The sequence below is a fragment of the Panthera pardus genome, unplaced genomic scaffold (assembly GCF_024362965.1).
Source record: "Panthera pardus isolate Hobbes unplaced genomic scaffold, ASM2436296v1 HiC_scaffold_18, whole genome shotgun sequence".
Taxonomy (NCBI): Eukaryota; Metazoa; Chordata; class Mammalia; order Carnivora; family Felidae; genus Panthera; species Panthera pardus.
In genome coordinates this window covers 5,803,946-5,816,369 of record NW_026526743.1, presented here as the reverse complement: position 1 = coordinate 5,816,369, position 12,424 = coordinate 5,803,946, and the positions used below count along the sequence as shown (strand labels likewise).

General features: G+C 47.7%; 2 protein-coding genes across 3 annotated transcripts in view; one reads left to right on the top strand and one right to left on the bottom strand.

The window, feature by feature from the left end:
- Window positions 1–10,380, bottom strand: part of ZNF613 (zinc finger protein 613) — a 30,766-nt gene extending 20,386 nt beyond the window's left edge. For both annotated transcript variants that reach the window (XM_053905725.1, XM_053905726.1), the window contains exons 1-2: window positions 8,002–10,380; window positions 5,111–7,289 (exon numbers count right to left, since the gene is read on the bottom strand). The gene's annotated coding sequence lies outside the window, so the exon portion shown is untranslated. The remainder of the gene's footprint in view (window positions 1–5,110; window positions 7,290–8,001) is intronic.
- A 49-nt stretch (window positions 10,381–10,429) lies between these two features.
- The window catches only part of LOC109252914 (zinc finger protein 613-like), a 36,540-nt gene continuing 34,545 nt past the window's right edge, over window positions 10,430–12,424 (top strand). The window contains exons 1-2 of the mRNA XM_019425400.2: window positions 10,430–10,607; window positions 11,883–12,066. Of these exons, the coding sequence (XP_019280945.2) occupies window positions 12,052–12,066 (15 nt within the window). The 5' untranslated portion in view covers window positions 10,430–10,607; window positions 11,883–12,051. The remainder of the gene's footprint in view (window positions 10,608–11,882; window positions 12,067–12,424) is intronic.

Genomic DNA, 12,424 nt, shown 5'->3' with positions numbered 1-12,424 from the left:
AACCCCAGGTCCCATCCTCTGCCCAGGTGGCAGGACCATAATATTGGATTATATGCTAGGGAGGCCATTCACCACCTTTTCAATTGCCAATTTGTAGGGCACATCATTTCCTTTGAGTCTCTCTGTCCCCATACACTTGGACTCCCAAATATTCCCCTCTGGCAAGTGGGAGCAGGAAGAGAGATGGATGAATGGTTTCCAGCACACATAACCCTGACCAGCCTGAGGGAAGTGCTGTATAGGCTGTCCTTCCACATATCCAGTATAATCCACCTGGGCCCACCATTTGATGGCCCATGTCAACATTGTCCCAGGCCTCTCAGAGATGAGAGAAGTTAGACAAGGGGTGGGGATCTGGTTCAAGGTGATCTGGGGACCCCCACCATTGGGTTTCCCAGGTGGTTGAGTTATAAAATCTTTGGCCTAGGCATGTTATGTTTCCAACAGAAATGGTGAACTTTCTTCCCCACTGGGCAAGGCAATTTTTCCCAATAATTGAGTTTTTGAGGAGCCAAGCCCCAGTACTAGGACTGGGGTATTCTGTTCCATTATAAGCTTCACAGGGATCTAATTCTATAGCCTCCCATGGCCATTGATCCCCCATGTTGGTTCCCCTGCATACATAGCAAGAAGAGATCTTTAGAGTCTGGGCTAGGTCTCTGCTAGGGCTAGAAACAAGTTTCTTACTGTGACTGAAGTGGGAGGGGGGCTACTTCTTATTTCTTCATAGAAGGCGTGGAAGACTTGATGGAACATGGTTGGATGGGCGGTAGTGACTCTCTTGAAACATAGCACAGTCCCTGGGTCTCTGCCTCACCCATGGATCCAGATGCCAATTCAGGTGCCCCATTGCCATTTGGAATCTCCTGGGCTAATAATGGTAAAATTAACAGGGTTACAGGCCTTCAATCGACAATCTGATGTAGTAGCCCCTTCTGAAGGAGCACTGTTGTGCCTTCTTTTTTCCAAGTAGCCCATGAAACACAGCTCCAGCTGGGGCATAAAAACTCAGGTGTATAGGCACATAAACCGCTTTCCTCACACACAGATTTGTCATTGAGTCAGTATTCCGGCAGCCAATCTAAGCCTCTGCATGGTATATCAAGAGTCTGTGGGCCCTCTATGACAAGTGCCCGCTTTTTTCGTATGACAGATGCCCCTGGGCCAATACTTATAACCGCACAGACGTCAAACAGCATTGACACCAGTCGCTTTGGGTTAGTAATTTATGTCTGGCTGACAAGACCCCCCCCCCAGCCCCCACCCTTGGTAGGATTGGACTTCTAACCAATCTTCACTGGGGGAGTATTGTGGGCCAAAGCAAGTGTATTGACTCTCCCGTTGGCAGATAGAATAGGTGGTCTTATTGTGTCTTCAGGGCCCCAGGACCCTTCTCTGGCATGAGAAGTGGGTATGGTATAGTAAGGTCCGAGTGACTCCCTGGCCTGACCTGGTTATGTGAATACATGGGTCACGTGATGAAGAATCTAGGTCTACAGAAGAGATCCAGATTAGAAGCAACCAATGCCAACAAACCATCCTATCCACAAAAGGAAGGCGAATGCTAACAGAAACCTCTCACCACACTCCCAGCTGGCCGGGGCGGCCTCTGCCAATCCTGTGGCGAAAAGTAGAGCAAGAATCACAGTAACGGTGAGAGATGAAAGGTGACAGTGCATCAGAGTAAGGAAACAGATACAGAAGATAAGGACAGTCTATTTGTTCCACCGGACCGTCGACTCCTCAAGCTTCTGCCATGCACGGATCAGTCAGCTTCCGGAGTGACTAAAGCAGGGCTGCAGTCTCCCGGAGCCTCTGGAGTTGCAGATTGCTTCTTCCGTATGGTCAGCTTGCACGGCGTTGATGGATCAGGAATGCACTCCCAGTTTGGAGATGCCAGCTTCACTCTGCTGTGGTGAATCCAAGGGACCCACCTCGGCCACCTTTACTGCAGGAGGGGCGGACAAAATGACAGTGACCGGGTCCCTCTAGAGGGGTTTTAGGGACTGGACATTCCACTCCTTCCCCCATATAGCATCTCCTGGTTTAAAGGGGTGAGTGTCTCTGTGGTCAGACTCACAGGTAATTGCTCCCTAACCCAGTGGTGGAAGATGGTTAGGGTAGAGCCAAGGGCCCTCCTCTGTTGTTTTAGGATTAGATTCCCTATCTCATTTAGATCCCTCCTATGCCCTTGAAAATACAGGGAAGGCGCACATAAAGGATTTCATAAGGGGAGAACCCCATCTGCTTAGTGGGGCTACACCTTTTTTAAAAAAGTTTTTTTTTTTAATTTTTAATGTTTATTTATAGGTGAGAAAGAGCAGAGAGAGATGGTCACAGAATCCAAAGCAGGCTCCAGGATCTGAGCTGTCAGCACAGAGCCCGACGTGGGGTTTGAATCCATGAAACATGAGATCATGACAGAGCTGAAGTAGGACGCTTAACCTACTGAGCCACCCAGGGGCCCCTACACCTTGATTCTTAACAAGGCAGTTTGCAACACCTGGTCCCAGTATAGGTGGGTTTCCTGACCTAGTTTACTTACCTGCAGCTTCAGGGTTCAGGTCATTTGTTCCACCTCCCCGGAGCTCTGGGGTCGGTATGTTGTGTGTAACTTCCAGGTGATCTTTAACCCCTTTGCCACCAGATGCACCACCTTGGCCACGAATGCTGGCCCGTTACCTGATCCCATAGTGATAAGGATCCCAAATGGAGGAATGATTTCTTTTAGAAGTTGGGCCACTTCATGTGCCTTTTCTATGTGAGTAGGGAAGGCTTCCACCCAGCCAGAGAAGGTGCACACCAAAATCAACAGATATTTACAGACTTGGACCTGGGGAAGCTCAGTGAAGTCCACTGTCATATATTCTTTTTTTTAAAAAATTTTCTTTAAATGTTTATTTTTTGAGAGAGAGAGAAAGAAAGAGAGCGTGAGCAGGGAAGGAGCAGAGAGAGAGGGAGACACAGAATCTGAAGCAGGCTCCAGGATCCAAGCTGTCAGCAAAGAGCCCGATGCAGGGCTCAAACCCAAGACCTGAGCCAAAGTCAGATGCTTAACTGACTGAGCCATCCAGGTGCCCCCACCATGATATTTTCAAATGGGGCTCCCCCAACACTCTGTACCCCAAGGGCAGCCGTGGGTCCCTGACATGGGTTATGCTGGGCACACATTTCACATTGCTCGCCTACTGCTCAGGCTATGCTAGAGAGTAAAGGGATGTAGAAATGTAGGCTCAAAGTAGTCTCAAGAGCTGTCTGGCCAATATGGGTTTCCTGATGGAACTGCTTGACAAGATTAAGGGCCAGGGCCTTAGGAATCGCTACTCGGCTGTCTTCGAATTTCCACCATCCACCTAGGAGGTAGCTTCCATTTTCAGTCTTAAACCAGGTACTATCATGTTGTGAGTAATTAGGGTCCCACTCTGCCCAGTGGACTAGGGAACAGTGTGGTGGTTAAAGCTGCTGATTCCGCTGTTCCTTTGGAGGCTGCAAGCTTTGTCTCTTGGTCTGCCTTACAGTTTCCCCGTGCAGCCGTGGTGTCTCCCCTTTGATGTCCCCAACAATGCCTGACTGCCACTCTTTTAGGGGCTCACACAGCGTCTAAGAGTTCAAGGATTTCCTTACCATACTTTGTGTATTTTCCTCGTGAGTTTATTAGACCCTTCTTTTTATATAAAGCCCCATGTACGTGGAGGGTGGTGAAGGCATACTTAGAGTCTGTGTATATATTAACACGTATCCCTGCCACCAGTTGGAGGACTCTGGTTCGTGCGATGAACTCTGCCTTCTGTGCTGAAGTCCCCTTTGGCAGGGGTTTGGCCTCGATACAATTCAGGGTCACCATGGAATACCCTGCAAGGCGTGCTCCCTCTTTCACAAAACTGCTACCATCGGGGAAATACTCAGAGTTGGGGTCCTTGAGGGGCTGGTCCCTCAAGTCTGGTCAGCTGGAGAACACCTCATCCATGACTTCAATGCAGTCACGATCTGGTTGACCTGGCCTGACAGGCAATAGGGTTGCAGGGTTTAGGGGCTGCACTACCTCTAGGTGAATGCATGGGTTCTCACATAGCATTCCCTGATATGTGGCCATCCGGGCGTTGGATAGCCAGTACTGTCCCTTGTACTCCATAAATGTCAATACTGAATGTGGCACTCAGACTGTCAGTTCTTGTCCCATAGTTAACTTGTCAGCCTCAGACACTAAGAGGGCCGTGGCTGCAAGTGCCCGTAGGCAGGGTGGCCAGCCTTGGGCAACAGAGTCAAGCTGCACAGATGTGCCACCGGGAGGCGCCATGACCCCAACATCTGAGTTAGGACTTTCAGCACAATGCCAGTATGTTCATGAGCATACAAGAAGGGCTTGGACGTGTCTGGGAGCCCCAGACCAGGCATGTCGGCAAGGGCCCACTTGAGCTCTTTAAAGGCCCTTTGCTGTACTTGCTCCCATAACAGGCATTCCTGCTCTCCCCACTTGTGGCCTCATAAAGAGGTTTTGCCAAGACCGAGAAGTTAGGTATCCAGATTCTACAGAAACCTGCAGCCCCGAGTAACTCCCGAACCTGACGTCGGGTCGACAGGACCGGAATTAAACATATGGCCTATTTTCTCTCCAGGCCGAGTTGGCACTGCCCCTGGGAGAGGTGAAAGCCAAGGTACTTGACTTTCTTTTGACAGATTTGGGCCTTTTTCTTGAGACTTTATAGTCAGTTTCCCATAGGAGGGTAAGGAGCTCCCGAGTTCCTTCTGTGCAATCCTCCCGAGACCTTCCAGCCAACAGTAAATCATCTAATACTGAAGCAGGACACAGCCATGTTGATCCGCTGGGAAGGCTTTTAGGTCTGAGGCTAATGCAGTGCCGAAAATAGTTGGGGAGTTTTTGAACCCCTGAGGCAATCTGGTCCAAGTCAACCGGTCGTTGTCACCATTTTCAGGATTCTCCCACTGGAAGGCAAAGACTGGTTGACTCTGGGGGGCTAGGTGGATGCAGAAGAAGGCATCCTTGAGCTCTAGGCATGTGAAGAAGGCAGCTTCTGTGGGGATAAGATCCAAGAGAGTGTATGGGTTTGGGACAACCGGGTGTAGGGTGACAACGGCCTGGTTTACTGACCTGGTGATAGCATGCAGGTCTTGGACTGGCTGATAGTCATCGGTGCCCAGCTCTGGACTGGTATGAGAGGCATGTTCCAAGATGACTGACGGGGTTGGAGGATCCCATATTTTAGAAGTCTCTCCAGGTGCTTCTGTAGCCCTACCTGTGCCTTACGAGGGATGAAATGTTGTTTTTGGTGGATGGGCTCTGCCCCTGGCTACAATTACTGGAGGTATGTTCCAGGCCAGTCCTGGGGGGTTGTCCTCAGCCCACACAAGGGTACTCTGAAGGGCAGCTCAGGTCCCTGTTGTGGTTCCTCCATGAGACTGTAGAGGCGCCATTCTTCCCCTTGAGGAATCCTGACAGTCATAATCTTTGCTTCCGGCTTTCGTAGGGTCCAGAGCAGCTTGTCCATGGGAGTTGAAAGTTATCTGGGCCTGCAGCTTTCCCAACAGGTCCTGGCCCATTAAAGCCACAGGGCAGGAGGGGAGGTACAGGAATTCATGGATGACTTCATGGCCGCCTAAACTGCATTACCGAGGCAGCAGGAAGGGACTGCATGTCTGATTGCCTGTGGCCCCCACAACAGTAGCTTGTCTCTGTGAGAGGGGGCCCACTGGTTGCGTCACCACCGAGTGTTCTGCTCCAGTATCTACCATGAAGTCAGTGGGTCAGCCTCCCATATTCAATTGGACCATAGGCTCTTGGGGGCCTAACAAAATAGAGCCCAGTCTGTCCTAGTCCTCCTCATAGTCCTCCACGGCAGTTAGCTCCACAAAATCATCTTTGGGGGCCCCATGAGGCCGTGATGCTGGTTGGTACTGGCCCTGGACCACATGGCCCCTTTGTTTCTGCTTGGCGCCCTGCTGAGAATTACCCAGCCGCAGGGGGCACTCATTTTTCCAGTGGCTCTCCTGAAGGCAGTGACCACACTGGTTCCATCCTAACTTTGGTCCTGGGCAAGATGATCCTCCCCGCCTGTCCCCTTTTTGGCCCCGGCTCCGTCCCTATGGGGCACCTTTCCAGGAGTGTTCCGACTGCTCCACCAAGGCAGCAGCTAACAACTCTGCCTTCTTCTGCATCTTCTGGCATTCTTTACTCCATGCCACCTGGTCACTAATGACAAACACCTGAGTTGCTACTTCCAGCAACTGACTGGCATTCATGCCAGCAAAACCCTCCAGCTTTTGCAGCTTGGGCCAGATGTCCCGTTGGGCCTGACTGACAAAAGCCCATTGACCATACGCTGGGTCACGGGCGCTTCTGGATCAAAACAGGTGTAGAGACGAAATGTCTCACATAATGTCTCGTAGAACTGGCTTGGGCTCTCTTCGGGTGCCTGGAGTACTTCTGATGTTTTACTCACATTTATGGCCTTTTCACCCCCTTCCTTCATGCCATTTAGAAGGGCTTCTTGAGACCGTTCAGTCCTTGCGAGCCCTCCATCTACACTTGAGTCATTTGGGGTCCTCCCCAGGGAAGTGAGCTTGAGCATAAGCCTGGGTGTCTAGCATCCCAGCCGGGGTATTCTCCTGTAAGCATTTTAGGGCCACCTGGGCAATTCCACAACACCCCTCTGTGTCAAAGAGGGTCAGGAGGAGTTGGCAGCGGTCCATCCAGGTAGGTTTGTGGGTTTGAATTATGGATTAGTTCAATCATAGCCTGGGCTTCTCCGTATGGGAAGGAGTATGGTGCTTCCAATTTAGGAGGTCCGTAGTGGTAAAGGTTGGGTACACAAAAACATGCTGGTCTCCTCGGATCTGGCTTTCCTGATCATAAGAGACAGGTCCCCTAGTTTCCCTTAGTGGCATCTGTAGGGCTCTGGTGTTGCTGCAGGGAGGGACTGTCTCTGCTGGCCTGATCTTCTAGTTGCTTTCTAGGAGGGGTGTATGGGGTTAGGACAAGTGGTCCAGGCAAGCCCATCACATCTGGAGAGGCCGGTGGTGCTGGAGGTGGTGAGGTCTCAGGACTAGAGGCAGGCTCCGGTAGGGTTTCGGCAGCCCAGTGGCTGGAGGCACAGGTGGCAGTGAGGGGGACAGTGGGGCATATCGTGGTGGGGTCTCCTCCAGTTCTCCTGACAGCATGGGTTCTTCAGTTTTGGGCTGGCATTTGGAGAAAGCTGTGACACGAGCCATCATAACTTTACAGTTCTCCTCAATACAGACTTTTAGCCAAGGTAGCCAGGATAGGACCAGGTCTTGCCAAAAATCAATGTAAGGAAATTGGTTGGGGTGGCCTGGATCCCCCACAACAACCCTGAACACTCGGCCAACTAGTTTCTTATCAATGAGTCATCAGAGGACCAGCCCACCTTGAACGATGGCCAATCAATTTCACAGATTGTCTGGAGCTTTCTGGGAGTTAATTTCATACCATAGTCTTCTGAATATCGCTTTTTGAAATTCCTCAACATACACTCTAGGGGAGTCAGTTTACTCTGCTTTCCACCCATTTCCTCCCTCTAACGGACAACTTTCACGCACAAGAGAGGAAAAAAGGGGAAGGGAGGGACTAATTTGGACAGGATGCACACTCGCTTTGCCAGTTTCCTGCCGCTCTCCTCTAGGAGATATTGTAGGTGCCTCTTAGCATTGGCGGGTTCAGTATCAAGTTCTGACAGGGATCAGACTCCTGAGGAAGTCTGACACCACCCTAAGCCGTATGAGGTCCCCACGGAACCGCATCGGGGACTCAACACTTACTGTGGCCCAATGGTCAGGTAGGAACCTTTCCACTGTCTGTCTCATTCACACACAGTCACATAGGGACTCCAACCCACCGTCCAGCACCCAGTGCCTTGAAATTGCAGTTTTGTCCCTTATGGAACTACTCAGGCAACTCTGGGAGATGATCAGGCTCCCCTTCTGCCTCTTAGGGACAGGTCTACCAAAATGAACCCAGGTTCTTACCAGTCTGATGGGCGGAGCTCCCTGAGCTGGTTCCTGGGCCTCACTGGGTTCCATTGTGCATCCTTGCCAAGCGGTCCACTGACGCTAAGTGAGGTCACTTCTCCTGGAGCTCCAAGGTTCGCACCCTGGTGACAAAGGAAGTGGAAACACAGTCTCTGGATCCCAGATGTGAGCCCCCAAGAACACAATTACCGCCCAGTAAAGGTGAGGAGAGCAGTCTCCAGCCAATGTCCAGATGGCAAGTTACATGTGGTAGCAGGCTCCCCATCCTGCTGTGGAGCCAGTGACAAGGACCACTGGTTCTCTGAGAACCAAAGGCCAGAATTTCTGGAAGGAAGGAATAAGGCAACTCCAGGGAGAATAAAAAATTGTGCAAGAAAGGAAAAATAATCATAGTATACTACATGGCTGAGCTATAAGTAGTATTTACATAGTTATCATAAAGTGAACACCAATCTAATCCAACCAAAATTGACATGTAACTTGGGGGTGCCTGGGTGTCTCAGTTGGTTAAGCATCTAACTCTTGATCTCAGCTCAAGTCATGATCTCCGGGTGTGTGAGTTCAAGCCCTGCACTGGACTCTGCACTAATGGTGCTGAGCCTGTTTGGGGTTCTCTCTCTCCTCTCTCTGCCCCTCCCCTGCTTGTGCTCACTCGCTCTCTCCAAATAAATAAATAAGTAAACATGAAAAAATATATACAACTCGATTGGAAGAATGAGGAAAAGGAAATGCCTATGGCAGAAGACTGTATTTGCGGGAGGGTTGTTTTGAAGTGTCCTTCATGATAAATCATGCCCCCAAATAAATCCATTATAAGTATATCCATCTTACTTAAGATATCAGAAATCTTTAAAAGACTAAAAATCCTTTCAAAACTAACTCCTAAGCTTAAGAGAATTGCAAAATAAAACCGAGAACCATATGAGAGCAGCAGTTCCACTCCTAGATATCTACTCAACAATGCTGAAATGGTATATCTTCAGGAAGATTTACACAAGAATGTTCATAGCACCTTTATTCAAATAGCTCCAAATGAGAAACAATATAGGTGTGTGTAAATATAAGAGAATGGGGGTAGAATTAATAAGTATAAATGCCCCCAATATGATTAAGAAAAAGATAACCAATTTAAAATACTGAGGGAAATGGAAGTAAACAATTTATAAAATAAACTAGAATAAGATTTAAAAAAATTTTTAATGTTTATTTTTGAGAGAGAGAGAGAGAGAGAGAGAGAGAGAGAGAGAATGTGAGTGGGGGAGGGTCAGAGAGAGAGGGAGACACAGAAACCGAAGCAGGCTCCAGGCACTGAGCTGTCAGCACAGAGCCGGACACGGGGCTCGAACCCACAAAAGGTGAGATCGTGACCTGAGCCAAAGTTGGACACGCAACCAACTGAGCCACCCAGGCACCCCACCCTTAAAATGGGCACAATTTAAAAGATTGATGAGGTGTTGAGGAAACAGACATTCTGATACATTTGGCCTCCCCCCCCCCCCCCCATATGGGAAGTGAGGGTAATGTTTAGGATCACCATCTATAGCTTTCAGAGTACCAAGATAATCTAATTATTATGCCTGAAATAGTTTCCTGTTCCAAAAATGTGTATACACTTACTAAAAATTAGCTATTAGTTTTAGGATATAGTCCTTCAAGAAGGGAAGCAGCCAGTAAAATGTGTCATTAATAGGACAGTTTTGGACAACAATCTGGAATTATCTACCCAGTTAAAATTTTACATTCTCTTTGACTCAATTCCAATTACAATAACTTCACTAAAAATTAAATGTGAAAACATTTGAATTGAGGTAAAGCCTGTTAATTAATTTCTACCAACAATTTCTAGTCTTCTATTCCTAGCATTTCGCCACCCTCTACCTTGGCCAATACCGTTACCTCTCCCTCACTACTAGCTCTACCTACCCTGTCACCTTTCACGGGGAGATGTCACCGAAGGGCCACCAGCAATCCTGTCAGGAAGAGATCTTTTCCTTAAACTGAATTAGTTTACTCTGTGCCCACAGTGAGGCAGGCTGCCTTTGTCATACTACTTTGGCTTCTCTAAGCCCTATATCGTTCTTCATAAGCACTTCCTGAGATTGTTCCCCCTGCTTTGCACTCCCTAAAGTGGTGCAAAGCACGACTCCCTTTCCAGCACGGATATGGGCACCTTTGTCAAAACGGCCGCGCCTGCTGTCAAGTTTTGCTGCTTGCCAAGTTTTGGTGCCTTTGGCTTGGTGCGCCTCCGGGTTCCAAGCAGACGGGAGCAAGAGCATCGCCCTTTGCGTCGCTCACAACTGACGTAACGTGGAGTAGTACTGTTATCTGGGGCAGAAAAAGATGTTGTACGGCATCTTCCAATATGGCGGCTCCCGCATAAATCGGCCAACAGGGCGCCGCCATACTATCTCGTAGTGTCTTTGTCTAAAAGACCGAAAGCTGAACGGAGTCTTCATCGGTGGAAGGACGCCCCCGGTGTGGTGGTTGGCAACCCGCAGACTCGGATACCAAAGACGTTAAACTTGACCTGGGAGGTGCAATAGTAGCGCTTGTGAGTCTAAAGCCGAAGTGATGGACCGTGGCCCTTTCTACCAACCCAACTGGTGCGCGAAGGCTCTATTAAGGGGTCTCAGTTTCGCGTCCTGGGAGCGGAATCAGATTGAGCTTGGCTTGTGGAGATTTGGGGTTTAGGGTAGGGAGGTTTTGGGTTGTCCGTGAGGGAAGCAAGCCGTGGTGGGCGGTGGATGCATTCCATGATTGGGGAAGCGGGATGGTCGGAAATGGTGCAGGTCTGGGCTGGTGAGGGATTGGAGTGGCCTGGAGAAAGGTGTTAGGACTTGGGGTATTGCTTTTGTGGGGTAGGTCAGTGACTTGGGCTGCGGTCTTGGAGGTAAATCAGTGACTGGCGTTTCCTAGACGTTGGGTCAGTGTTTGGAATGGGCTTAGGGTTAATGTTTGGGGTGTCTTTCAGGTTAAGTCACTGATCAGAGGCAAATGATGGGGAGGTCAGTGTTTGGGGTGTTCATGAAAGAAGTCAGGAATGGGAGTGCCTTTGGAGGTGGTCAATGAATGGAGTGGCTTGTGGTCAGTGCTTGGCCACCTTGTTGTCTTTGAGCGTTTCCAGTGATTACTTTATTTTTTATTTTCTGGCAGATATAAAAGCAGCTATTTAAAAAAAATGTTTTTCTCTTTTCTTTCTTTACTGAACTCTTATTACTAATGTAACTACTAATTGATTCTTGTAGGTTTTCCAGGTAAGCAGTCAGAGTACCTGCAGGTAAGTTTAATTCCAGAGAAAAGAATATGGACTTTGGATTTGGGCAGACCTAGGTTTTTATCCATATTCTGTCACTTTATTATGTAAACTTGAGCAAGTTTCTCAACCTCTCTGAGATTCTTTTCTCATTTGTTAAAAAAAGCAAAAAAACAGAACAGTACTAACTACTCATACAGTTAAGAATCACACAGTGGATACCCAAGACAGGTCAGCAAGCAGTATTCCAGTATTTATACCCGTTTCTCTGGATTTTTTAGGCTTTTAAAATTTTCTCATTGGACATTTTTCTCCCCTACTTCTTTGCAATGGTCTTTCTCTAGGTGTAGATTTAGTTTTGAGTACAGTTTCGGTAAAATTACATAATTTAATGGTGACACTTTATTGTTAGTGTTTATTATATAATAATTATTGAGCCATCAGGTAATACATATTACTTGTTTTCTTTAGACGATTATATTTACCTAAAGAAAACAATTTTTTGATATACCTGTATTTGTGTATATCTAAAATACATATACACATACAAATCACATACAAATGAGGACTCAAACAACTCAGAAAAATCTGTTATACTCACAGTTACAATTTCTATAATTCCCAGATCCTGGCTTCCTGGGATAAAATAGTTCTTATGAAGGAAGGAAGTGAAGATACAAAGATCAACGCTGCATCCTTGACCAGAGACCTTGAACTAGAGCTTCAGAAAATAGCCCAGAATCAACAACAGAGCAGATATTAGATTTTCTGATGGTGTCTAAAGGCCCCAGAAAATGTCCAAGTCCCCAGTGAGTTGTATATTTATATATATTTTTTCCATTAGTCTTTGCAGTGGGTTTGGGGAGATTTAATAATACACCTACTAAAAGAATATGTTTATTCAGTATTTATGCTGACTACTCTATACCAGATAAGGCATGAAGAGATAAATGTCAGAATCTGGGGAAAAATAGACAAAGAATCAACCTCACAGCCAGGTAGCAATGAGGATATGTAAATCATATGTTATACACATTGTTTTAAGCTAGAATATAGATTATAGTCCACAAAGTTCTAAATCATAAAATTGAGCTACAAACTTGTCTTTAGTATTTCCTGTTCCAGTTATTTATTGCTGCATAACAAGCCACCCTGAAACCTGGTGAT